Source organism: Lepidochelys kempii, chromosome 7 (assembly GCF_965140265.1).
Source record: "Lepidochelys kempii isolate rLepKem1 chromosome 7, rLepKem1.hap2, whole genome shotgun sequence".
Classification (NCBI taxonomy): domain Eukaryota; kingdom Metazoa; phylum Chordata; order Testudines; family Cheloniidae; genus Lepidochelys; species Lepidochelys kempii.
In genome coordinates this window covers 117,017,367-117,044,743 of record NC_133262.1, presented here as the reverse complement: position 1 = coordinate 117,044,743, position 27,377 = coordinate 117,017,367, and the positions used below count along the sequence as shown (strand labels likewise).

The window sequence follows — 27,377 nt, the reverse complement described above, 5'->3', positions numbered from 1 at the left end:
TTTGCGAATACAGACTAACACGGCTGTTACTCTGAAACCATTTACTTCACAGTTATTCTCGTATTCCTTTCAGAAGGCAATCAATCACCTCGTATTTCTTTCACTTCCCCGATTAACTATAGGCATCAGAGTGTCTCTCTGTATAAAGAATGACAATCACAGGAGCTTTCTCTGCTGTAATAACATCGAAGAATTCCATGCAGAGCCACTTTTTCCAAATGAGAAAGTGGTGGAAGCTCGAGACTTTTAATACTAAACTGAACAAAGCACTAGAGAATGCAGTGCAAGGAACGATTCTTCATTGGCAGGGAAAAGGATGTGATGCACAGGTTGCTTTTCATTCTCGAAAGTCTCTTTAGTGTTATGCTGCTATTAAAGGGATTGTACACATTGAAATATATGCTGCTGGTGTAATTCATTCTCCATGACCTTGCATCTGGTTTAGATATTTACACCTGTGCAAAGTAAGTACAAAATACAAGCAAATCAGAATTTTCCACTCACAGTGGTAATATTATGCAAACTTTTTCAGAAAGCAACCCTTGAAAGAGTCCCTAACTAGTACCTCTTTTCTGTTTCTCTGTAATATATGTGGTATTTATCAGAAAGCATGAAGATGGGGGTATGTTAAAGGTTTTAATAGCACTCATTTGGGATAAGCAGCATAATTCACACATAGCTTTCCCACTCATCAATAATGTGTCTATCCAAACTTTATGCAGATTAAACCTATATCTCATATCACACTAGCATGCTTTAACTCTTTCTCTAACAGTTATACCTGCAGTAAAGCAGAGGTGGGTAAAGTTATTGCTATATAGGGCCTGATCCTGCAAACACTTACACATGTGCTTAAGTGTTTGCAAGGTTGGGGGCCATAACTTCTTATACAATCACTCAGTAAAAATACACGCTTTGGGTGATCCCTAACGTGAGTTTCTTTTAGGGATGACTCCATAACTCGTGACTGGCATAGGAGAGTGGTGACATTGCTGGCTGGTGCATAATCATCCTCTCCTATTTTATAAACAAATGACATGGGCCACATGCAGCAGATTATTATTTCCAGGTGTACAATGGACACATTATTGGTAAAGGGTAAAATGATATTAACACTTCCCTCCCTCCCAGAGGTGTTATGAAATTTAATGTTTGTAAAGCACTTTTAGATCCTTGGTAGAAAGGATTATGGAAGTGCTGGTATGTTAGATAAAATATTAAGCTGGGTTTCCTTTCTCATGCTCCATCACAAAAAGAAGAGAGGACTATGAAGCTCACTATACTTTGGGCACAAGGAACAGTGGTATGCCAGCAGCAGAAACCTCTCCCTCCCTCCATACCCAACCACAACTAAGGCACTAGTAATAAAGGTGAGGGGAGAGATAGATGTGATTGTGGTCAATTAGACTTCAAGAACACAGCACCCTTCAAACTAGTAAGGATTAGGAAATGGAATCTCTGCTCAGAGCTCCAATAGTGTCCAAGAAAGGACCCAGAGAGCAACCAATTTGCAATGCAAAACCTTAAAATTTCATTGGAATGCTTTGTATGATTATTGTAGAAATATGGGTCAAATTGCTTCTTTGGGCCAATGATTCCCTTTGTATAGACATATAGGTACAACTTCCAGAACAGTTAGGTGCTACTGTAATAAAGATGAAAAATATATATTTAATTTGCTACAGGTCATCAGGACCCTAAATAGGAGGCAGACAGAGATACCACTGAGGCCCAGAGACACAATCAGTTCCCCTGCAGAAGCCACCATTGGGTGTCCTCCTGCACCTGTGAAGAAGGAGAACAAAGCAGAGAAAAGGTAGTGGGCTGCAGGCTCTCTGGGGCTGTGCAGAGGGAGAGGGAAGATGGTGAGCTGCAAGGAGCTCCAGCTGTTGCTGAGGCAGAGCACAGGGCAGCATCTCCTCTAAGAGATGGGGAGGAAGCTCAGGGCTCTGGACAGCACCTCCCCTGGGGTGCAGCATTGCTCCCCCTGCCCCTGTACCTGGGGGGATGATGGGGAGGGGAGTGAGAGGACAACTGGAAGAATAGAGCAGGGTTGGACCTGACTCACTGTCCCCAAAGGATTTGAGAGTTGGAGGGCTAGTAGGGAGGAAGACAGGGGTTCTGGACCTGGGGGTGTGGGAACACCCCCTGGCTTGAAGGTAGTAATAACAACGAAATATATGCAAAAAGAAAAGGAGGACTAGTGGCACCTTAGCGACTAACCAGTTTATTTGCGCATAAGCTGTGGTGAGCTACACCTCACTTCATCGAAAGCTCATGCTCAAATAAATTGGTTAGTCTCTAAGGTGCCACAAATCCTCCTTTTCTTTTTGCGAATACAGACTAACACGGCTGCTACTCTGAAACGAAATATATGGTTTCCATTTTCAGCACCCCCTCTATAACAATTGTTCCAGCACCCCTGGAGGGAGGAGTGGGTGCGGTGCACCCCCTAGGCCGGGAGGGGGACGGAAAGGGGGGGTGCCCTGGTTCACTGCAGGCCCCTAGGCTGGAAAGGGGGGGTACCGGCTCCCTGCGCCCCCCAGGCCAGGAGAGGGACGGGATGGGGGGGGTCCAGGCTCCCTGCGCCCCCCGGGCCGGGAGGAGGATGGAAGGAGGGGGGGGGTCCCGGCTCACTGCGCCCCCCAGCAGTAGGGGACTCCCAGGTGCTGGGGGGGGGCTCCTCCCATTGGCTCCTTTGCACCAGGCATCGTCATAAATGCTGGTCCCCAGGCGCCCCCGGCCGCCCCCTTAGGGCCGCCGCCAGCCTCCTCGCCGGCCGGCCGGGGGGTGGGTGGCTCCTGTGGGCCGGGCCGTCCAGCCCCCAGGCTCTGCTCCCTCCCTCCCTCCCTCCCCGGGCTGGCTCCGCGGCGCGCTCCGCGGGGCCCCATCGCTGCAGGGCGGGGGGGGAAGCCTCCGGCTGAATGGTCCCCGCTGCCACCATGAACCAGGCCCCGGCCCCCAGCGGCTCCGAACAGCCCGACCGCGATGCCCGCCCCGCGGCCGCCAGCCACCCGGCCTCCGGCAGAGGGATGCCGCCGCCGCCGCCGCCGCCCCGTCTGCCCCGGCTCATCCACAAGTAAGAGGCGCGCCGGGGACTCCCCGGCTGGGCGCCGGAGCGGGGTCAAACTTCGCTCTTCGCTGCCGCTCCCGCTCCCCTTCCCCTTCGCTCTCTGCGCCGCGCCGACGGCTCGCACGGACAGCGGAGCGCACTGCGGGAGTCCGTGTGCAGCCTCTCCCTCCCCGGCTGACTGCTCTTGCTAGCCCGGCTGCGTTGGCAGGTCTGGCGCCTGCAAATCCTGAAGGGTCCTGTAGCTAAGTGTTTTCAACGGCGATCGCTGTTTTCCACTCTCCTAATTTAGGTACCGGCAGGAAGCAAATGCCACCCTCTGGGCCGTAGGCAAAGCCCCAGGACAAGCCATATTCAATTCTGTTCCTCTGGTTGACATGCCGTCATCCCGCCAAAGATCAGCACCGCTCCAGTTTAACAGCCAGGTTAAGTTTTACTCCTGGTGCTCGGCTGAGCTTCCTTTCAAACAGGGGCTCCAGCGCCCACATATGTTCAGCGTATGGGGTCCGTTATAATCCATTTCACTTCGTGCTAGATTTTCGGATTGTCTTTGGACGCTTCTGAAATGTTTTTGCTTTTGTGGCTGTTGTTATTTGTTGTTGCGTTCAGCACAATTCATAAAGGGAAAAGTTGTTTTCGCATGAGTTGTAAAAGGGATAGTCACCAGGCCTACAATGAGCGGAGTCAGTATAGTGCCGGTACAGACAAGAAATACGAATAGTTAGGAAAATTTACCAATCCCATGCATAAAAGACTCTCCCTCGCCCCTATGGGTGTAATGATGGTAATAAAAAACCCCTATTGATATTTTACTTTTTTACTCTCCCACCCAAAAGGGGAAGAAATACCCCTGACACATACAGTTGCTTAAGAGTGATACCTATTTTCTGTTGGGTTAAACCAGAGGGTTAAAGACTAACTAAATGCACTGTAATTAGTACATGAAGTATGAATACTGTATAAAAATGGATACTGTATTGATATAAGGTAATTGCATGTTCTGTATCTAATTTTTGGTTTTTTGCTCTGGTCATAGCTTTATGTTAAAAAAAAAAAAATCCAGACTCGTATTTTGGCAGTAAAAAATACACTAGTAAATATCAATTTGGGAAGTGTTAGACTAGTACCCTCTTGTTTTAAGATCTGCTGTTTGCTTTGTTGGTTAGAAAAGAGGTTGAGTGTTAAGCAATTTTGACATAATGGTCCAGGCCACAACAAGTATTAAGTTCTTGTGTTCAGTTGTCAAGTAAATCTCTGGTGTGATCAAACAAAGCCTGAGTCACTGTAAAGTAATACTAACCTACTAGTTAAGCTTGATAATTGTAGAACTTTATCAGTAAGTGAACATATTTCCTTTAAGTTATCAATTTTCTTTAAATATTACTGTATGGCCAAGATTAAGTCTACAGAGCAAACACTCTCAACCTCCTTCCCCAACATATTCAACAGAACAATGTTTATTATACACAGACATATGGAACATTATTTTAAGATGAACATCTGTGTATTTAATTGAATTTTAAAATGTGTGTGAAAGCAGTCTCTCCAAGATGTCTCTTTAGTTTGTGGTATTAAAAGTCAACAGTGTTTTTTGAAGCAGGCTGCATAATTTTATATATGAAACTTTCCCATATTTGGTATATGTGTTCACGCCAATTATTCTTATAGAAACTGAACTTCAGTTTGAAATATTAGTGTGTATAATATACAGAAATATAGTATTTATATAATATTAGTATCATATAGTTCAGCTGGGTAACGGAAGAGCTACTATATACATAAATTGTAATCCTGCCACAAACCACTTTTTTGTTCCTAAACCATCACAAAGTCTGTCTGAACTTTTAAATGACAGTCTCTAAAGATGGCCCTGATATCTTATTATTTATCAAGATTTTATATGGCACATAACACAAAAGTTAGTGAGGTGAAGACGTCAAGGTGTTTCATGACTGTCCTTCTGGTTTTTGTTTAATACTAGGAAGTACGTGATGGTACAATGCCATCACATTTTTGATAATCGCTTCTGACGGCAAATTCTGGGTAAAAATTGAAATGTGAGTCTCCCTTCAAGTCTATCTTTAAGAAGACAATTTAAAGAACGCGGTGTGCGTCAACTGTTCTGTATCAAGGCAACATGGCGTAAAATGGCAAATGTCGAACATCTCTATCTAAGGCACTGCAACTTGATCGCATTATTTTGTAACTGTGCTCCATAATTTAATCTGTGCTTCCATCTTTACATTTTAGTTGGTGCACTCCCACACGAAGTATATTAAGTAGGAAATAATGGCAAATTGTATTTTGTTCCATGAGGAATATTTGGAAATTAATTTTATAACCCGAATATTTGATTCACATGTTGGTTATTTAAGATAACAAATATAATGGTACATCTTAAAAATGCTGTATCAAATTAGCTTTTTAATGTAAATGAAATGAAATGTAAATTAGGACAGATATTATGATCCTCAAAACAAGATGCCTTAAAACAAGAAAATGGTCATTTGTTACTCTTTGTAGGAAAGTGACTTGCTGATTCATAACTAGAAAAGTTCACTGCTTATAGGAATTTTTCTTTTTCTCAAACAAGTTCTGCATTTCTTGGTTGCCTTTTTAAAACACTTGCTTAGCTTTTGTTTTTATTTTCCAAACCACAGTAAAAAAACTAGCAGCTAATCTAGAAAGCCAACTTTCTAGTTAGCCTAATGCAGAATATATTTATTTTTATTACTGTTTTGGGGGGTCTGTTTCCATTTTGTTACTTTTATTTATTAGATTTAATTTTAAGTGCTCTGGCTCCCCTGGTCCCCATAAAAGTGTTAGAAGCTATTGCAGTCTTTAGTGAAATAAAGATGGGATTATTGAAAATATTTTAAAATAACACTTTACAAGAGTAACTTGGTAACCATTTATTATAAACAGTCTGTTCGGCAATTTTGAGTAAAATTAATAGAAGTGAAATTTGATACTTTGACACAAAGTATCTTTGTTAAACTCTTGCAATGTGAACATAATAAACTAACTTTCTTATTTCCAAGGATTTTTAAAAATGGTTCTCCATCCTAAATTCATAATATTTTCATAAAATGTAATTAAGGTATTTCAGGTTCCTTGCTGATATTAGACTGACTACTGAAATAAGATACATAGTACTATAGAGTTTGCTGTCTACACTCGGTTATATAATTCTAGGTCCTGAAAACATCATTGGTCTTGACTAATAAAGCACCTGAAAAGAGATTTATAGAAAGCTTAAAATTGCAAACATAAGCGTGATTTAGTTAGTTGCATTGGGAAACGACTTTTTATTCCATGGAAATAAAATACGGCTTTGAGGTCAACGCCATCGGATTATGAGATCAGTGTTGTGGGGGGAATGTATGGTTAACTGATATTATTTTTAAGATTAATTTTAAAAATGCAGATATTTTATGATAAATATGTTAGCTAAGGAAAGGAAGCAAGGAACATTCTACTATTACTAGCAATTATTAATGATGATTATTTTATTGTATTCTGTTTCTACCTGTGATAGTGTCTCAGGACGACAAACAGAGATTAATGGCCTATTATACTAGGGAGTGTACAAACAAATAAATATTAGAAGCCTGTAAAATAACTACAATAGCTATTCTGTAGATAATAATGTTAAGTAGCTGTTTGAACTTTTTTTCTTTTTTGCTAGAAAAGTTCACTTTTACAAAACACGTTTTATATTTTAGATGTTGCACTGCACAGTTCAAAAGCAATTTTAGCCCCTGGTTCAGTGTTGTACTGTATCACCTGTTCTTAGGTTGTATGGGAATGCTTAAGAATCAAGAAGAAGCAAAAACTTGTACTGGTAAATCTTTGGCTTCCAAGATGCATGGTTCACTGCTGTGAAATAGAACAACTAGCTAGAAATAACTTTGAGAAAAGACTGATTAGCATTATTACCTTAAATATAAAGAGACTTCATGAAATGCGGGTTGAATTCTGTATTAAAAATCATAGTTAAAAAAAGCTGTGAGTAAATACACAGTTGAGGGCATTAATTGTAACTGAATGCATTGAAAATTTTAAATGATTAGTTGCACACTTGCAGTTTTAATAATTTATCATGGATATAATAATATCTAGCAAAAATGGCGCGGTTTTGTAGCCTCGGGTAGATACTGTTGACATAGGCTCATTGCATCTGTTTTGCAATCTAAGACATCTAAAATAATGAGACAAAAACAAAGCAAATATTTTTTTCTAAGGGAAAATGTTACCTCACTGTCATGTTTTGAACTTTTTGGAAGGAAGATGAAATTTCCAACATCTGTGCCTAAGTGCTCATCAATTCAGACCAGTTTTAGGGATACACATGTTGGTGCTGAACATTTTCAGAATTCCTTCCTTTACTCCCTACATCTTAAATAAGGAATCTAGTTGGAAGAAAAACAAGCACTGAAGGAAAACATACTGTGAGACGAATTAGTATGTTCAGAGATCTAAGAGAGGCTTCCTTGCCTTATATCCTAAAATAGCTCTTGTTCCCAAATTAGGAAAAGGATAAATCTAACTAATCTGTTTTTAGTTGTTATTTTAAAAAATTAAACGTTAGCATCAAGTTTTCATATTGCTTACTGGGGTTTGTTTTTTTTGCTGATAAGTGTAACTTTTTTCAACTATAGGACTCTTTGGACTAGCTTGAGAGAGAAAATATTAAACATACGTCATTATATCCATTAGTCATGGCTTTTTACATATAGTGCATGCTTAGCTGCTATTTAACAATGGTACTTTAGGGGAAAAACTGTTTTTATTGTCTTTGTTCTTATAGATCTAGACTTTCCATATTTATATGCAGATTTAAATGACAGTTTCAAAAAAGGAGTTAATTTGATTCTTTACATTTCTCTTTCCCCCTATCCAACAAAACCATCACAATGTAGTTAATGCCACTTATAACTATGTGATCTTCTTTGCTTTTTCCCTCAGTCCCAAATGAAAAAAAATTACCGTAGCCTTCTTCACCAAGAAATATTAACACAAAACTGGAAAGGGAATATAAAAACTAGATCAAGCAAAACTGGCATTGTGGTATTAAGCAGAGCTTTACTAAACTACATCATCTTAGTCCTCCCATCTGCTGTTTGTACGTTGTGTTTTTACATTCTGCAGGACCGGTAACTTGTATTTATCTGTGAAGTTTCTAGTGCATTACTGATACTATATAAACGAGTCCCTTCTCAGACAATGCCTAGTATTCAAGCGCAAAATGAAAACTATTTCAAGAGTCACTTCAATTTGAAATCTGATTTTTTAATTTTTTTTTTTTTTAACAAAATGAGTTAAGTCCTTTCAGGCACTACTGGTGCCCTGGAGTCCACCTGTCAGTGCTTGTGGCTTAGTTATAACTTCCTACTGAAAATATTTTTCTCTCCCCTGTGACTGTGTGGAATACTGTACATGGGAAACAGAGAAACTGACTATGCACGAGGTGCTGCCAAAGGCACAGAGTAAGCAAACTGAAAAATAGATTTCTTTTTCTCTACTCTAGTCAATTTACGTTTACTGCCAATAGTAGGTAACATATTTTCAGGCATAATGTGTGGGGTTTTTTTAAAGTCGATGGCATTATTTTAATAATATAACTGTCTGAAACCAGGATTACAGAATTTTTTTTTTATCCAGGAATTTTCCTGTGGGCTACACAATAAAACTGAACAGAGTTTTGTCCTGAGATGAGCTCAACAGGTTTTAGGACTTGAGGAGGGAGCATTGAGATGGAGACAGAAGTGGAGCACCAAGCAGAACTATGCTTTTTAATAAGCCTGAAAAAATCCCCCTGTGCACAAATATCCCATTGAGCCTAACTTTTATGATTAGTTACAGTCATTATCCAATTTTGGATGACCCTGCAAATATGGAAGTTGTTTGGTAGATTTTAATGCTGCTGAACTGCAGCTGGCCTGGATAGCTGGCAGTGCCCACAGTTACAGTGCTAAAGACTTCAGTGAAAAGTGAAATGAATCCATGTTTTAGGAGCAGGATAAGGAAATAATTAAAATAATTAGTGTTTTATGGAACACAACAAATGGGAGTGGATTCCTTCTTACGGTTACTAAATTGAGTGGATCTAGTTCTTTTTTTATTGGAAATTCAATACTACTGTTCCCATCAGTGAGGAAGATGGGAAATGTTTGCCTTCGTTAAGCAGTCAGCTCTTGCTACAGGCATTGTGAATGCAAATGCTCAAAGCAGTAGATATGTATAAGCTTGCATATTGACGCTACCACTAAACGACTATATGACATTCTTATCTTTGTTCTTTCCTGTATAAAGAGCCAATGTATGTGGACAAATTCAGCCTTGATTCAGTATTGCAAGAATCCTTTCTAAGGAATTGTCAAAACAATAATTAGAAGTAGTTACTTTAAAGAAAATTAATATTACACTTTGTATGTATACAGGACAACACAGATGTGTTTTGGGAGGGGAATGAATGGAGGCATTATTTGCAACAATCACTATACTGGACTGAAACATTTTATGCACTTTGCAAATATTACCTTGATTTTTTTTTTATCCTAACAAATTCTTTTCATCTCTTTTCCAGCTAGACATTTTATCATGCTCTTCTCCCCCACCTCCTGAGTATATGTCCCCTGCTTTCGTCCACCTCATTCTTTGTAACATTTTGTACTTGATTTAAGGACACAGTTGATCTAGCCTCTGCCCCTGCTTTCTTTATATCACACTAATGACCTCTCAATGGGAAGCTGTCACTTTATGCTGTGGTAAAAACTAGCAATCCTGCCCTCTTGTATTGTGGAAACTTTTAATAGTTTGTTTGTTCTGGCATCAAGCACAGTCTATTTCACAAATTCCTCCTGCCTGTGATTAGAACAAATGCGAATTATGTGCATTTTGCATCGTACTGCGGGAAACCGCTTAATGCTTTTGTAGTGTATTATTTGATTAGGGGGTCGATGTAATTATAATGCACAGAGGCTATTTTTTCATGGCAGACTTATTGCATAAAGAAGTTTAGACCATATGCAGACCATTAGATTAAAAGTTATTTTATCTTTAAACAACACCTATTAATCAGACTACATCCGTTTATCTCTTATAGTCAAAAGATTTCAAAGGGGCCAACTTTGTCATTTAGTTTTCCTTCATAAGCATATTGTTAGGCCAACTAGGTTGACAAAGACTATGGGTGCAATGTTTAGTGATATTATGTGGACATATAAATTGCAGCATAACTGACAGTCTTTCTGAATTTGCCACAAAATGATGCTCCAAAATCTAAGCTATAATTTACACAAATAAAAACTTCTCGCCCTTATGGGTGGTTGTGAGGATAGCCACTAAAATGTAAAAGCTTGCAGGGATGTCTGCCTGAGTCTGCAGACAGCTTGCATCTGTAGCTCTAGGAGGAGTGAAAGGTTGACTTTCATCAGTGTGGTGTTAACTCTGCAGCCTATTGATAATTGAAATGGTAATATGGATAACTCTTTCACTGCTGATCCTTTTTAATAGGTATACCCAGATTACATACTCCTTCCACAGTTTAGGATGTCCTGCATATACTGGGAATGAGTGAAGTGGTGTGAGAAGAGGAATTTAACCCTCTTTCCCCTCACTCTGATTGCATTCTAGATGCAAAACCCCAGCTGTTCCCTACCTCTCTGTCAAAACCTCCGGCTTCTCCCCAAGATACCCACATTGTAGCCTTTTGTTTTCAGTCCAAAAAATGTGCAGCATATTGAAACTTGGTAGCAGCGTAAAATACCCTGAATATAACATCACCGAGGATGCCTGGGTTTGATTCTACTGAACAGTGGGGAGGCATGTTGTGATGGGGTGTGGGAGTCAGGGGCAGATCTACTTAATTCAAGACCAATATGTCTTCTAGGACATAGGGCCTTGATAATGAGTATGCATTTTCTCTTAACGTTTGTATCATATTTTGGGGAATACTGAACTACTTGCAAGTCTAAATAGTAACTTGGCAGTTGAGTCTTCCTTTATTGAGTTAATAAATCGCCTCTCCCCCTCCCCCCCTGCCCCAGTGTGGGTTTTTGTATGCCACATGTCAGAGCACCAGTAACCTGAGAAAACAGCAGAATCTATTTTCCACACTAAGAAGCATTATTTACAGGCAACTGTATCGGCTTAAAGGTAGTGTTCTTTAGGGGAAAGTGCATTGATGTTATTTTCTAGTTCAGTAATATGTGTATGATTCGTTATACTGATCATTTGTAAATGGACTGTTCTTCTTTGAGCATAAGCTTTCGTGAGCTACAGCTCACTTCATCGGATGCACGAAAGCTTATGCTCAAATAAATTCGTTAGTCTCTAAGGTGCCACAAGTACTCCTTTTCTTTTTGCGAATACAGACTAACACGGCTGTTACTCTGAAACCTGTTCTTCTTTGTTGTTGTGAGACCATTACATTTTAAAAACATAACTTTTGTTTTTAAATCTGTGAGCACGCATATCAAATAAATACAGTATATTTCTTTAATGCTATGGAGGATACTGCATACTCTTTCTCCCTACTGCCTATTCTCCTTGGAAGTAAACTGAGTGCTGGCAACTTAGAGCATAGAGAAATTGTTTGAGAAATTCCCTCCATTATCCACAAATTAAACATGAGTAGCCTTATTCTCACAACTACATACTCAGCCTGCTCAGCATGGATGATGATGTTGGATGCAATTCAGAAATATTTTCAAAAAATGCATTTTCCCAACATAAGAAGTTTGTTGGTGTTAAAGATTACACACATCTCAGATTGGGGCTGAAGTTATGAGAGGGTTTCTTTTCTTTTCTTTTTTCTTCTTTCAACAGGAGAGAAATATTAGTAAATGAGGCAGCATATGTCTCAGCTCTTGACTTCTTTTACCTACCTAAACTCTTCCATTAACACATCTTAAAATTCACACCGTAGCTATGCAAGTACTGTGAGCCGTCCATTTGTGCTCTACTCTTTCGCCACCCAGGCACTTGGTTCATTCTTTTAAGGTCAGCCATGGTTTCCACCCTCCTGCCAGCCAGTAACTGAGCATCATGCTCTCTCCTCTGTTTACAACTTTATTTAAGGTCATTATTTTACGTTGCAGTTTACGTTACTGTCTTTTGGACAGGCCCACCCTCCTGCTGATGTCCATTGCTGGCTGTTCTTGAAATGTGTCATGAGGCTAAACATTTTAGAAAGCCATGTAGTTAACCTCTTCTATTACGTTTGAACTGCTTATTTTGTCAGTGATTTTCCCCCTTGATGTTAATGATCATGTCCTGGCAAGGATTTTTCTACTGAACCATTTATTGGTCAAGAACGGCTGCATGTTTTCCCCTTGGTTACTTGTCTTTGTTTTATGGCCATGAAGGGCATCCTTGGTGTGTGTCTAGAGGTGAACAAATTTGCAAATAGTGCAATAGACCGTGGCCCACTAAGATGGGTTTTAGTAGCATAATAGACAAAGAAGTTTGTAGATAGAACAGATTAAAAAAAAATTCTATGGCTCTTGATTCAAAGTCAATAGTGATTAAAAACTATACACTTTCAGTTGATAGCCTAATCTTTGGACTGGCAGACCATTTGAACATATTAGTGTATTTCATCACCTATGTATACTTAATGTGCCAAATATGTACCTATTTCATATTTAATAATATAAGTGGAGGTAAAGAGGGGAACTTCTACAAACCATAGAACAATATGTCTTCAATAAACTGAACTTTGTTCCAGAAGACTATTCTTCATTATTGTCCAAGCTAAATTTCTATTTAGAGAATAAAATGGACTGAACTTGTTTGAAAGTAAAATAGAATAATTTTACTCTTTGTATTTCATTTTATGGTTGCATTTTAGATGATCCAAGTATGAGTTTATGCAGAATAAAACACCAGCTTTCCTGTAATTTACATATTCCTGCATTATGTGGCCAGTCCAACTTTATTTCCTCTTTGGATATATTATACAGACTATGAGTCTGATCTTGCAAAGCCTTATTCACACACATGAGGGTTACTTATGGGCTCCAATCCTCTCAGCAAACCTCACAAAGCATCCTGAATATTACCATTAAACTTTGCCTCTGAAGGCACTGGAGCTGCAGTACAAAAACACTTAAAACACAATAATAATTAATAACAAAGACTTTATAAATATACAATAGAGGCCAAAGAAAGAAAGAAACATCTAAACCATGTGCCATCCTATTTTAAAGGAGCATGGTATCTGGGAGGAGATTCTACACAGGATCCAACATTAATTAAAATAGAAATCTATACAATGTTGCCTTTGAAACAGGTGAGGGATGGGCTGAGGCAGGTGTCCAGTCTCAATAAACTTCCACACCCCAAGGTCCTCCACAGTAATGATGATAGCTATCTGATTTCAGACATAAAAATAAGCAATTACAGAATTTAAAACTTCTCACCTGATCCGTTATCTGGCTATTATACCTGTAACTCATCCTATGCATTAGAAAGTAAATACAGTTGGTAACATTGCACAATTTTATCACAAATCTTGCAATTTTTTTTGGTGTTTTGCTTAAAACCTCAGCTCCTGAGAATGTCAGGTTTCTTTTTTGAAAAAATAAAAAGTAAGTTTTTGGTCCTCATGCTTGTAGTGCAAACAAAGTGCGAACCCTGCAGATTCAAAAACCAGAAGGCAAAGAAAAACCCAACCTTTATTTTTGAAAACCTCATAATTTTAAGCGTATCTCATGAGTTTTTTGCAGTCTGATTCATGACTTGTGAATACTTGGAGTTAGCAGAAGGTAAAGCTGTGTCAGTTTGAATTGATGAGGTTTCAAATACTGGAGTGGGATGTTGATCATTTAATGAAGATTTCACAGTGTTGCTGTGTGAGATCGTTAAAAAAATTCTTCTCCAATTCATTCTGCATGAAGGAAGTGTCCCTCTGAGTGACACGCATCAGGACCATACATTTCCCTCTACATCTCTCAAGTACCATGGTAGGGGCTACATGGGCAGACTGCATGGGGTCTCCGCTCAGACTCCGTTTTGGCCAGCATGGAGTTGACTGAGGACAGTCCAGGAGGGAGGACATAAGGTCCCTGCTTACACAGATCCAGTGATCCAAAAGCCCCATTTGCGGGGAGGGGAAGGGTGACAGCTATTGTAGGATGGAATAGCTAGAAACAGGGGGTCCACACTGACTATTCACATTTATTTATTAACTGAAAACAAGAACAACTTTTTAACGATTTGAGAACCATCCAGCTGTGCACTCAATTAACCTCTGAAACCAAACACTCCTGTTATTGTTTCACTTCTCCTCCTCCTGTTCCTTTTGATTACTCGCCATCCACTTGTTGCATCTTGTGTTAAAATAGATTGTAAGATCTTTGGGGCAGGTATTGTCTGTTACTGTGCACGTGTGCAGTGCCTAATCGCATGGGGCCGTGACCTTAACTGGGGGCTCTGGCTACTACTCTGGGGTTGGGGGCTGAGTTGCAAAATTCACATTGTTCTCTACTGTGGTCACATGACAAAGAGACAGCTGCTTTCTTCAAACAAGGAACTCCATTCTAATAAGGAAGAACAATTTTCTCCTTTAAAGCTAATGTATACTCTGCTTCGTTGTAGAGCTTTTGACTGGCTCCCTGCTACAGATGTAAAGAAACATTGCACCTGTCCTCATATATGAACAGTTGTTTACTAGGGTTTTTAACAGGTAGGGCGAAGACTTCACCCATATTGCTTGTTGACTTAATAGTGCTCAGTGTAAGAGATTTTTTTCCCCATGTGTTTTAATTTAACACCACTCTTATTTGTGGAGTTGAAAACAAAAGTTTTTGCTTTACCGTTTCTTCAAGTTAAAGCACCATTAACTTAGAGTTGGTAACAATGTCCCAAGGCTGAGTACTTGATTGGCAAGTTTTAGCTTTGAGTAAATTTTCACAGCTGATCTACAAATCCCTGATGGACCATTAGATGCTTGACAGTAACCCTGGCAGGCACTACTATAATAATTGTAGTTTAAAGTTTGTTATATTTAGCTTTCTCTGCTCTAGTTGGAAGTCTAATGTGACTAACCACTGTTAGAGTTATCTCATTACAAATATACCATTACGTTATCTGCATATCTTTTGCCAGTCAATTTTAAATTGGAAGTTGCTGTCCATACCAAACTGTAGAATGGCAATTTTGACCCATATTCACTCGCAGTGGGCAAGGTATGGGATGTCAGAGGATCTGATTAGTAACAAATGGACCCCAGTTCTCAAGTTTCCATAGAGAATTGCAGCACATCACTTCCCACTTCCCACCTTCTCCCCGACAACACACACACACGATGGCTGAGAGAGCTAGTTAGTCAGGGAAAAGATTCTTAAAGTTAAAAGTGATGAAGATCCACATCTAGTCCAGTTACACTGAGAAACACACAATTTCCTGACGTTATTTTAAACGGCAAATACTGAGATAAACTTATTTATCTGCAGCAAGGTTGCCAAGTATATGGGTAACCACTAAACTCTAAGAGAAGGGCTGGCATCCTAGCACAGGTGCCAGTAGGTGGATCAACAGGCACTTCCAGCAAGACTTCAGTTACTTTTACTGTTTGTGCTTTGTATTACCGTAGCACCTTGGACCCTAGACATGGACCAGGATCTCATTGTGCCAGGCACTGTACAAACATAGAACAAAAGCACTAGTAGACTTGCAAATGCAAGTGGAAGGCTGGTAAATGAAACAAGCCTTTTAGTATGACAGGAATTGAAAACCATTGCTCAGATCGACATCAGGACACCAATGCAGCTGGAAACAGACAAGTTACTACTAGTATCGGAGTGGCTATGATGTTGCCTGTATCAAACTTCTGAGAACACCCCAGGTAAATTAGGGACCTGATTCAGGATCTAGTGAAGTCAGTGGAAAGACTCCCTTTGACTATACTGGCCTTTGGATCATGACCTACTGGTTCCAGAAGCCTGGGCAGACTCAGAATGAGCTGAGTGCTCAGGCAGTGAATAAAAAGTGGCTTTGCTTTCTCACCTGACAAATCCTGAGTGAATGTTGTACTTGCCATTTGATGTAATCTGGTGCACTTCCTTGTGGGAATGAGCGGTGATTGCTCAGTAGTGTAGGGGAAGGGGTAGGAAGGTGATCGCTGCCAAAGGTAAGGAATATTTCCTCCCCTCCCTCCCTGGGCTTGGGCAAAGAGAAATTAAATGTAATGCAAAATGATTTTTGACTGACTATATCCAAATTTAGAACATAAGAACGGCCATACTGGGTCAGACCAAGGGTCCATTTAGCCCAGTATCCTGTCTTCCGAATCCCTTCAGCCTTTTCTACAGAAGCTAAATCAGCAGCTCTTACATAAATCAGTAAATCCTTTTCTGTATTTCATTACACATGAAGGCAATTTGAAAGGCAATATCTAAACTTTCTATCAACGGGGAAGGAAGAAGGAAAAATGGTCTTTGGTGTTAACTCAGGCAAATTTGAAATTTTTGATGGGAAAAAATTGTCCAGTGATGGACTCATATTAAAATTTATATATTAAGAGAACCTGAAATTGTGTTCCTAATGGTCTTGCTGCAAGGTCAATAAAAAGCCTGTGTGATGCAGTGAGCCATGATAAAATGTGCATTGAAAGTGTGCTCTTGATGGAGGGACAGAAATAAGTCTGTTTAAAATGTTTCCTTGCTAGGAAGCATCTTTGATTGATAGACATCCATTATAAAAGAAATAGGGTTAGTCGTCATCATCATCAGTCCTTGCTTTCAAGTGGCTTTGCATTCCATTTGTGGCAATGAGCTCTCTAGTAGAACTTCACACTCTTGTGGCAGAAATGTGATCCTAAGGATGTCTGAGCTAGTTATGATATCAGACACTTAAACTAGATAAATCTTTAAGATCAACACAGTTTTAAAGGAAACAAAACTAATTGCTTTCGTATGGACTACACTGACAGATGAAACCATGCTGATGGCAGAAAGAAAGAAGACATCCCGCAGCTCATAAATTTTTTATGGGACGATTTGCAAAGCAAAGAAACTTTATGGTGTTGTATAGAAATGAGGTAGGACTCTAGCAAATATATCAGTCAAAACCAGTATTAGAATAAGAAAATAACGATGTGAAAAAGATGGATATGAGCACATACAGCTGTCAAACTCTGGAAGAAGTATATAGCGATGAGCTCTCTGTTTCTTCCTTTAGGGTTGAAGGAGTGGGAAGCAAGTGATTATGGGCCAGCTTGTGAACCCCTTGGAGAGCAGTTATTCACTGAGATAGTGAGACTCCTCATGGAGTGACAGGATTACTCCCTGAGTAAGTGCTCACCAGCTTGAGTAAGGGGTTCACAATCTGGCACTGAATGGCAACAGTGGGTCCAAGTGGTCCCATTGATTTGGATGCCAGCACTTACATGAGGATAGAGTTTACAGGATCTGGCTTGGTATGAGTCCCTACTTAAGAAAAAAATTATAGTAGGAAAAATGAATCTTAAATCATTTATTTTGATGATTATCTTGCCCTAAATTAAAGGTGGGGGAAGGCTATCAGAGAGGGCAATGGATGAAGTAATGAGTCCATCAGCTTTTTATGGTTTTGGGAAACCCTAGGTATTGTACAGAAATTAAACCAAGCCTGTGGGTTTTTTTGTGGTTTCTTTTCCCCCCTAATGTCCACAGGTGCCTTCTTTTGTTTTTGCTGGTCAGTGCTCCTCTCCCCCCCACCTCCCTGTGTGAGCAGCAGGCGGGACCTCAGGAGGAAGAGGCTGAGGAGGGGCGAGGCTTCACGACAGAGCGTGGGTGGAGCAGGGGACAGGGCCATGGTCCAGGTGCCGGGGCTCACAAAAGATTAATTCAGCCTTCCGGGTGCTGCGCACCCCCTTTTTTCTTTTTTCTTTTGGTGGGTGCTTGAGCCCCAGAGCACCCACAGAGTCAGCGCCTATGCTCACATCATTAAGTGTTTTCTGGCTTAAAGGTTTTCTTTTCCTCCTATTGTTTAGAATTAGACTAAAACTAATTTTTTCCCCAGATAAAAATGGAGGGCATTGGTTTTATCGTTATGGGAGGGCTAATCAAAATCTCACAATTTTAAATAATGAGTGAGACAGTCTGCAATAAGTAAAATGAGCCCATATCCTATTCAGTCTGGCACAGGTAACTTGGAAGACAAGGCAACATGTTCACAACATTCACAACAATATGACAGTTTCATGCATCATTGGATGAGAATGTAATACCAATGTTTGTTCCTGAAACCTCCGAGTCTATGGATGAGGAAATTTTCTTTTCCTCAAAATAGGTGAAGAGGTCATTTTTTAAAACTTGGTTTTGTTAGAAATTGATATATGGTTCAGTGAAAAACTGAAAAAAAGATTTGCCCTTGTCCCATGCAATGTTAACCTTTCAGCAGCCTATCATTTCTGAAAGTTCTCTGACTGATTTATGTGCCTTTGAGCATGAGTGGCCCAAGGAAGTAAACCAGAACTTTTTCCTGCTTCAAAGGGTGTACGGATTTAACTAGGACTACAGCAGTTTATTAATAGAATCTGCTGCATTTCCTTCGTACAAAAATACGAAGAGCGCTTTGCTGAGAGAAATTTTTGCTGCGCCTCTCTGTCTTTATGGCTCGCTCATCACCCAGCTAAAATTAAAAAGTGAAGTAAGGCTGCTCTTGCACTCTATTTTTAAATTGCTTTAGCATATGAATGTGAGTGTGAAATCTTTCTTTAGGCCTCCGTTAACTCAATTACCCACTTATTCAAAACATTCTCTCCTCAAATTACTGGGTTATAACTGTGTTAACATATTCTGTGTACATGCTAGACAGTGTGGCTCTCAAGGTAACATGCTTTTCTTTACGACAGGTTTCAGAGGAACAGCCGTGTTAGTCTGTATTCGCAAAAAGAAAAGGAGTACTTGTGGCACCTTAGAGACTAACCAATTTATTTGAGCATGAGCTTTCGTGAGCTACAGCTCACTTCATCAGATGTTTACCGTGGAAACTGCAGCAGACTTTATATACACACAGAAATCATGCTTTTCTTTAGCTACCTGTATTTATTTCATTTTTTGTATGGTCAGTTTGTAGTTATATAATCACTAACCAGTGATGATAAGAGACACCATAGAAGGCCAGCCAGTGTCTTTAAAATCTGCCTTGATCTTCAAGAATCCGAGTGAATAGAAATAAAAAAGATTATCTATACAATTCCTTCCCTCCTAGGAAGCATTACAGCTAAGGCTGGATGAAAACTCCTCTTCTCCCACCCCCAATTCTTTTTCAAGTGGCAAATTTTCATTTGAAATTATTCATGGGAAATTTTCAGATGGGAACGAAATTTTCATTTCATTTAATTAGAATTGAAATTTTTATTTTGATTTGAATTAAAATGTTTGTTCCATTTTGGTTTACAAAAACATTTTACATTTTTGGATCTTTGTTTTTCACCTTTGTACCTTTTTCTTTTTGCCACTCTGTTGAATAGAATGAAAAATGTCTAGGCTTTATTTTTTCATCTTTTTGCTTTATTTCACTCTAACTTTTCAACTTTGGAAAAGTCGCAAGTGACAAAAGGAAAAATGAAACACGGTAACTTTCCCGCCCTGTAACTTTACATTTTGTTCTTAACCTTTTGAAAAGTTAGAGAGTAGCAAAATTAGTGTTGTTTTTCCTTTTGTCATTCTTCAGAGCTTTTCCAGCTTTAGAAAAGTTGCAAAATTAGAGAGTAGAAAAGAGAAAAAAGAAAAAAAAAAGGGGGGGGGAACCCAACAACCCTCCCTCCCCATCCTGTCTCTGGACTTTTTGCAATCAATGGTGAAGAGGAGGAAAACAAATATTCAAAATTTTGAATTATTTTGAAAAATAAAATGAAAATCACAAATAATAACTAAATGAAAATGTGTTTTGTTTAGAAACATTCATAGAAAAACTGAAAGAAAAATGCCAAACAACATTTCCCTCTAATATATATAAATTAGCAAGACATTTCTTCATTCAAGACATTTTGTCATGTTGAGAGACCTGCTATTTCTTGGAACACAGGGATTTCTGATCCCTGAGATATTGTAATCCCATGAGGAGTTTCTAGTGGCCACCATGAAAACGAATAGGAAAGCATTGTGTTCACACAGGGAGAAATCATTGCTCCCAGATTCTTGATGTGTGTTACCTTAGTTTCAGACAATCACATTAACGAGGGAATACAGGGCCTGATCCAACTCCTGCTGAACTCAGTGGGAATCTTTCCAGTGACTTCAGTGGAAGTTGGATCAATCTCATAGTGAGTGGACTTTCCTCCTTCAAATCTCTTCTCTGCCACGATGCCTGTCAGACATTAGCCAGTTAATGATGGGTTAAAGATCAGCCATGGAAATCAGTGGCACTTATATAATATATTTAGCATTATCAGGGGGAAAATTGCATCTCTATATAAAGATTGTATATCTTTCCTCTGCACAGGCCTCCTTAACTTGTAAGATCTTTGGAGTGTGGACCGTGTTATGTGTTTGTGTAGCAGTGTGGAATCTTAATCCTGATTAGGGCCTCTGGACACTACCGTAAAATAAATGGTAAACTTAAAAGGAAACTCTTGAGGGCATATATTATTTCTGTGATTCTGTTCCATTGATTCTTTTGGGATGTGGAAGCAGACCCTTGGTGATGAGCATGGTATAAAATTTAGATGGCCACACATTCTTAAGACTTCCCCAATTTCTTACCTTTTGAAGTTCAGAGCTGGCTGAGGTTTTGAGAATCTTAGCAAAGAGTCTTAGACCATGGCTCATCCTCGGGACCAAACTACTACACTGAATAAATTATTTAATCAGAAGAGCTTTCAAAAGTAAGGGATCTGAGAGGTTTCATCTTGAACTCATGCATCAGAGAAGAAGCCACCACCTTTCTTGGTTGTTTTCCATGTTCACTCTGTCGAGTTCCTTTGTCTCCAACAGGAAACAGAAGTGCTTCTCCTGATCAAGGTTTGGTCTAGGGGTAAGCGAGGCATAATGTCTTTGGTCCCCTCTTACCTCTCTTTCCTCTGCCACCACATATTGGAGTCAAGGCTTTAGGGTTTGCATCAGTGCCCTGCTAGGATTCCTTTGTTGATTATTCTTGTTCAAGTGGTGGTCAGGCCTCCCTCTGTCGTTTTGCTGTAGTTAGGTAGTGATACTGACATTGGAGGAGGAGGAAAGTTTAGAAAGGCGTTTCCTGTAGTGTCCAAAGCCTCCTGGAATGGTGTAGAGTGGGAATGTGTAGCAGGGTCAAATGCCCCCTATGTGCCCATGCCCCCTTGTGGCCTAGGGTCATGTTACAGACAGCCTGCCTCAGTGTTCCCTCTTGGAGTGTTCAAATAAAACTTCACCCAGGCTTCTTCTTGGTAAAAATAGACCACCTTGGGAACTGGGTGAAAATAAACTGCAAATAAAACTAAAAATCCCAAACAAAGTCTATTCCTAAATCCACACAACACAAGGTTTCTCTTCCTCCTCCTAGGCTGTCCTACCTGGGGCCTTTGCAGTCTCTTCACTGCTTGGACAAGGTCTCTCCAAGGCCTCCTTGCGTGAGCAACTACCTTGGTCTCAGGGTCACCCCTGAAGTACCCTGTCCTCACTCTGTGCAGACTCTGCCACAATTTCTTGAACTGCTGCCCCTTGTTGCTCTTTATAGGGAATTACCTGATCCAACCCAGGTGTGCCTCATTCTGTAATCAAGATTGGCTAGTGTCAGCCCTTTAGTGGCAAGCCACCCTGTTACAGAATGTTTAAGTCTACCTTGGGCCTAATAAAATAGTAAACGCGTTCTGAGAGTGCCATCTTTTGGGCTGGTAATGCAAGTGATCCTGGGCCCCTGTCTAAGTCCTGCATGCTATCCATCTGCACGGCATCTTTCTGCTTATCTCTGTCTCTCCTGCCCACCAGAAATACCTGAGATTCCATGTACTTGGGTGTTAGCTGATAACACATTTCTGTTGCTGGATAGAGTATCATGTTGCTCTTCATGGTGATAGACAGTAGTATGGCCAGATAGCTAGACAGTGATGCCAAGTAACACAAACCTGGAGCCACAATGTCATATCCTTCCATGCCAACCTTTATGCTTAAAATAGTCTGCCTACTAATATGTGCCCCATCCCCCATTCCTTCTTCGGAACACCCTTGGAAAACCATCTGTTCTGTTAAATGTTCTAGCTGTATTTATTCAAAGACTCTATAATTCTTAGATTGCTGTTTATTCAGGAAGTGTAACTTGAGTGTGCATGGAATCTACTTTCCTTTTCAATATACAGAGTTACAGCTGATGGCACCAAACTGTCTGCATTTTAAAGTGTCTATAAGTATTGTTAAACTATTGACTGTGTTAATTTTTGTGAATTAAAATACCCACAGTGCTAATTCAGAGGCCCCAGTAAGGAAACAAAGTTTCAGGAATTCATGAAAATGCTTAAACATTCATTAAAGTCTTAAAGAAAAGCACAAACACAGGTGGCTTGCTGAACTGGGGCCTGGAATATCTGCTTGTCTAGGTGCTTGCACTGTGCTCAACACCATGGTATCTGAGCACCTTACAAGTGTTAAAGGTACTCTCCGGCATGCATGCTTTGCGTGTGTGTGTGTACACTGTAAAACGAATGCAGAACCAAACGCACGAGTCTACACATGGATCCTTATTTTCACTTTGGAAAATAAACCCTTTTACAAATTAACCATTTATTTGTATTTCTTTCCTTAGTTTTACTGCAATCTTCATATTTAGCCACAAATTTCATAGCCACTGAAAAGAACAGGAAATATCTTGATAGATCATCAAAGCACTTCCCTCTTATAAGGCCGATTTTGCAAGAAGTAGAGAGTGCAGTTCTGAAGTGTCGAGTGCCCTCTGCTCATACTCACTTCACTGAGAGTCAAGGGTACTCAGCATCTTTCAGAATTGAACCTTTGGTGCACAGCAGTTGTGAGACGAAGTTTTCAAATACATACAAAAGAATGTAGGTTTTCTGAGTTCTATTTCTCCATCTTACTGTAATTATGAAAAAAGTGGTCCATTGTGATCACAGCTGTTGTCCATGCTATCTCGGCCTTTCTAAAACAAGATTGTGCTCAGCTCCAATGCAGGTGTGGAAGGAGGAAGATTTGCACTAGGAACAATGGAACACAAGTGTTCTGTGGGCTCACAGAGCTCAAGGACTGGGCATTTATGTCCAGAACTGACGAGACCATATGCTACACGCTTTCCAAGGAAGGTCAGATAGCAGAGCATCAGTGCTTCCACAATTCTAGGACGCCTGGAGCCTGAGTGAGGCACAGTGCCTTTGGGAGCATCCCATTGGTCCATGGACTTCGGCAGCATCACCAGGGCAGGGTGGTAGCTCTGTACCAGGTTCCCATCCATGGAGTTTCCCTGTTACTGACCGTGACTAATTGTGTTTAATATAGAGACACCGCCGCATTCTCACGAGCAGGTAATCTGAAGCCATAAATTGTGTCTTTAAAGCTATAACAGGATTCAAAAAGGAACTCGATCAGTTCATGGCAGACAGGCCCATCAGTGGCTGTTAGCCGGGATGGGCAGGGAATGGGTGACAGGGATAGGAAGCTAAGAATGGGTGACAGGAATGGATGACTTGATGCTTACCTGTTCTGTTCATTCCTTCTGGGGCACCTGTCATTGGCCACTGTCGGAAGACAGGATACTGGGCTAGATGGATCTTTGGTCTGACCCAGTATGGCCGTTCTTATGTATTCTAAACAATCATATGAAACTCAGGCAACTTTACTTTTGCTAATGCAAGGTTTATACTCCTCTATTAAGGATAAATAGATTAGCATAGCAATTGCTATTTAAAATTAATCTGCTGACACTGACATTGCTTATAACCAATAAGCTCTCTCAGAAAGCGGAAAGAAAATTTTATGGGCTGGAGCGATTATGGTAGAGAGGTTAATGGGCATTTATAAAGAATAAATTAAAGGAGTTTCTTTAGATAGCTGAACTGTTTAGCAGTCACCACCGTCGGTTTAAAAAATCTTACTGGCTTTAGCATGTATGCAGCAGACACTTTAAATGCTGCACTGTGCCTTTCAATAGAATATTGAATTAAGTGAGGAGTGGATTAGAAACTGTAGCTAGTATTTAACAGCTTGAAAATGTTACCCATTTATTTGGTTGCTATACGTTTTTACATGAACAGATTTACTAGCCAAATAAAACATTTTATTTTCAATCTAAGACTATTAAAAATCCTAATGACGTTTTCTTCATATAGGGGCATTGAAAGTAGTTGTTATTATGAGCCATTAGTGTTTTACGTACCAATCGCTCTGAATTAAAGCTGTATATGTGGCATATTTAATTTGCTGTGGTTGTATCTTGGAATTTTAGCATCATACAGTCAGTTTGGTATTTAACATGGACCTTGAGTCTGAGAACCCTCTCACTTGACAACAGATTTTATGGTGCAATGCTGAGGCAAATCAAGGTTAAGCTTTTATTCTACAGCTGCCTTCAGTGACCGATGGGAAGAGGCAGCACAGGTTAGGGATTAGGATATAGAACTAACACTCCACAAGTCAGGAACCATTGATTCTATTTTGGGCTCTGCTAATGTTTTGCTATGTGACCTCTGGCAAGTCACTTTATCACCTCTTTGTCTCAGTTTCCCTAACTGTAAAATGGGGCTAATGCTGCTTACCTGCTTCCGAAAAGCACTTAGAGAGCTACAGATCAATGCTAATGCTAATAATAATAATAATTAACAATTTTCCTCTGGTTTAGCAGAATTTCACATCTCAGCATGTTGTGTAGTTGTTACTTTTCATACTTGCAAATGGTGCTTTTATTTAATCAGCAAGAGCATAACAGAATATTTTTATACTGCACAATGTGTTCACTATTATTATTTTTTAAAAGTGCTTATGCTCTCGCCCCTTGAAGGGAATGGTATCTCTCATTCCCATTCATTTGCACTGGAGTTTTCTTTTTAAGAAATACTTGCTGTGTGCTCCTAGTGGCTAGTTTAATTTAAACATCTTAGTTGTGCAATTTTTGTTTCTTAAGAGTGTCATGAGACCACATGGAACTCATTACAGGACTGGGATCTTAGATTTCACTTCAGAGACCAATTGTAAAATTTAATTTGTTATAATTTAAAGGTAGACAAAAAAAGAAATAACCCATAAAACAATAAAAGGTGCATACTTTCTTGAAGCTGTAAAACTAAACCAGCATGTAGCATCTGCTCCCAATGAAGTCAGTGGGAAAGTTATTAACTTAAATGGTTCAAGCCTTTAGAGACTTGAAGTTTGACTTAACACAGCACAGATGCCCCTCCCCCTGATTCTGAAGTGCAGATTATCCCCTTGCGAAATTTTAAAAATGTGTCAGAAATTATCAAATTACACTCAATTTAAACAGCTCTGACTTTATTTTAGGAAACCATCTATTTTTTCTTTTAGCAAAAATGATGATACTTGTTACCATGAACAGTTCATTACTTTGCAGAATCAAATAAAACTTGCAATTTGTAACAAAACAAAACAGCCATCCACAAGTGCTCTTATTTACTGGGATTTATAAGAACAATATAAAGGTGTTTCTTCCATGAACTAGTATAATAGTCAAAGAACCAGCAGCAATTCAGTGAAATATAGCAATGATTAAATGAAGTATATAGGACCCATAAAATAAAAAAGAAAATCCCATTATATTAAGCAAAGGAAGATGTATACCCAGTTTACTTTATTTATTCAACTCAATTTATATATATATGTATTTATTTTACTCAGATTATTTTAGAAAAGATGTTTTACAGTTATTAATATTAATAACTCTTCCAAGGTGTGAAAACTCCCTCGTTATCACCAAAATAATCCTTCCAAAGTAATCTGCACTGATTTAAACAGAAGTTTGTGTTAGGCTGGAAAATTGAATGTAAAGCAGAATTATTTTGTATAATATATATTATTATATATTGACAGGAAGGATTTTTAGTTATTCAGTCTGATGCAAAGCCTGGGGTTTATGGTGAGATTAGAATCAACCCTTCTATTCTTTGGTTGCAATCCTAAAAAATAATGTTCTGTCCCAAGTTATGTGCTATGCATTGGCTCACCTGTCAGTTTAGTGTTAGGATTATAGCAAGTATTTTGAACAGTTGAATGAGTGTGCAGATGTGTAATTTTTTAGCAATGAGTATGTGAAACATACCAGCTGGTGGCTACAGATAATTTGGATTGTGCTACAAGGTTACCTTAAATTCACTGATTTTCATTCATTGCATTTAAAATAAATTAGTGATCCACTTTTGGGACAAATCCTATGAAAAGCATTTTTAACATTAACAGACCTTAAAAGAGGGCATCACAGAACACATGGTTTTATTTATTTTAATGTTAAAATTAGGTCACTCCCCCCCCCAACCATTTTAATTGCACTTATTATAAAGAGGAAAATCTGTTCAGATTTTTCACTTTCATTCAACATTTTTCTAAATTTGTGCACTTACATGGTTCATGTTCTTTTGATCTTAAGTTCTACCCCACTGTGCTTAAGGGTAAAGAAGGTCTTCAATGATTGTACCTTCCTGAGGAGTCAATGGGAGTCTTTCCACTGACTCGGGCCTGGTCTACGCTACCACGGTAAGTCGACCTAAATTACGCTACTCCAGCTACATGAATAAAGTAGCTGGAGTCAATGTAGCTTCGGCTGACTCACTGCGGTGTCTACACCACGCTGCACTGATGAGAGATGCTCTCCCATCGAGTTATCTTACTCGTTCCTGTGGAGTTCTGGAGTTGACCAGAGAGTGCTCTGCCAAATCAGAGCCAAATAAGACACATGACTATCCAGACTGGAAAGCAGACAATTCCATCGATGAAAATTACTTTACCAGTCAACACTCTTAGCTGCTATGTTGTACACTAGTGCATTCTTCAGCTGTATCTTCACTGACAAATGGGATGTTCAGTTCACTCCCAGTGTAGCTTCACTAGTGACAGTGGAAACTGTAATATACGCAGGCCTGTGTTTTCACCACCATATGGTCATTAATTTAGATGATAAACTCTTGGGAGCAGGGACCATGTCTTTCTGTGTTTGCTGTGAAGAGCCTATCATGCTTGTGAATGCCATAAAATATTAAATAAAAGTCACTACCAACCCAGGGAAACTTCAGATCAGCTTCCGGTTAATGAAAAATCCTGCATCTCACTACCATACTCCTGAGCTAGCCAATCCACTTCTAGACCACATCAGTGAGTTCAGATATAAAAGAGGATTGCTTGAATATATCTATATCTATATAATCTAATAAGGGTGCAGCCTGGAATTTAAA

General features: G+C 39.6%; 1 protein-coding gene across 1 annotated transcript in view; it reads left to right on the top strand.

Moving 5' to 3' along the window:
• Window positions 1–2,890: 2,890 nt before the first annotated feature.
• Window positions 2,891–27,377, top strand: part of RBM20 (RNA binding motif protein 20) — a 159,248-nt gene continuing 134,761 nt past the window's right edge. Inside the window, exon 1 of the mRNA XM_073354387.1 lies at window positions 2,891–3,079. Within this exon, the coding sequence (XP_073210488.1) occupies window positions 2,925–3,079 (155 nt within the window). The 5' untranslated portion in view covers window positions 2,891–2,924. The remainder of the gene's footprint in view (window positions 3,080–27,377) is intronic.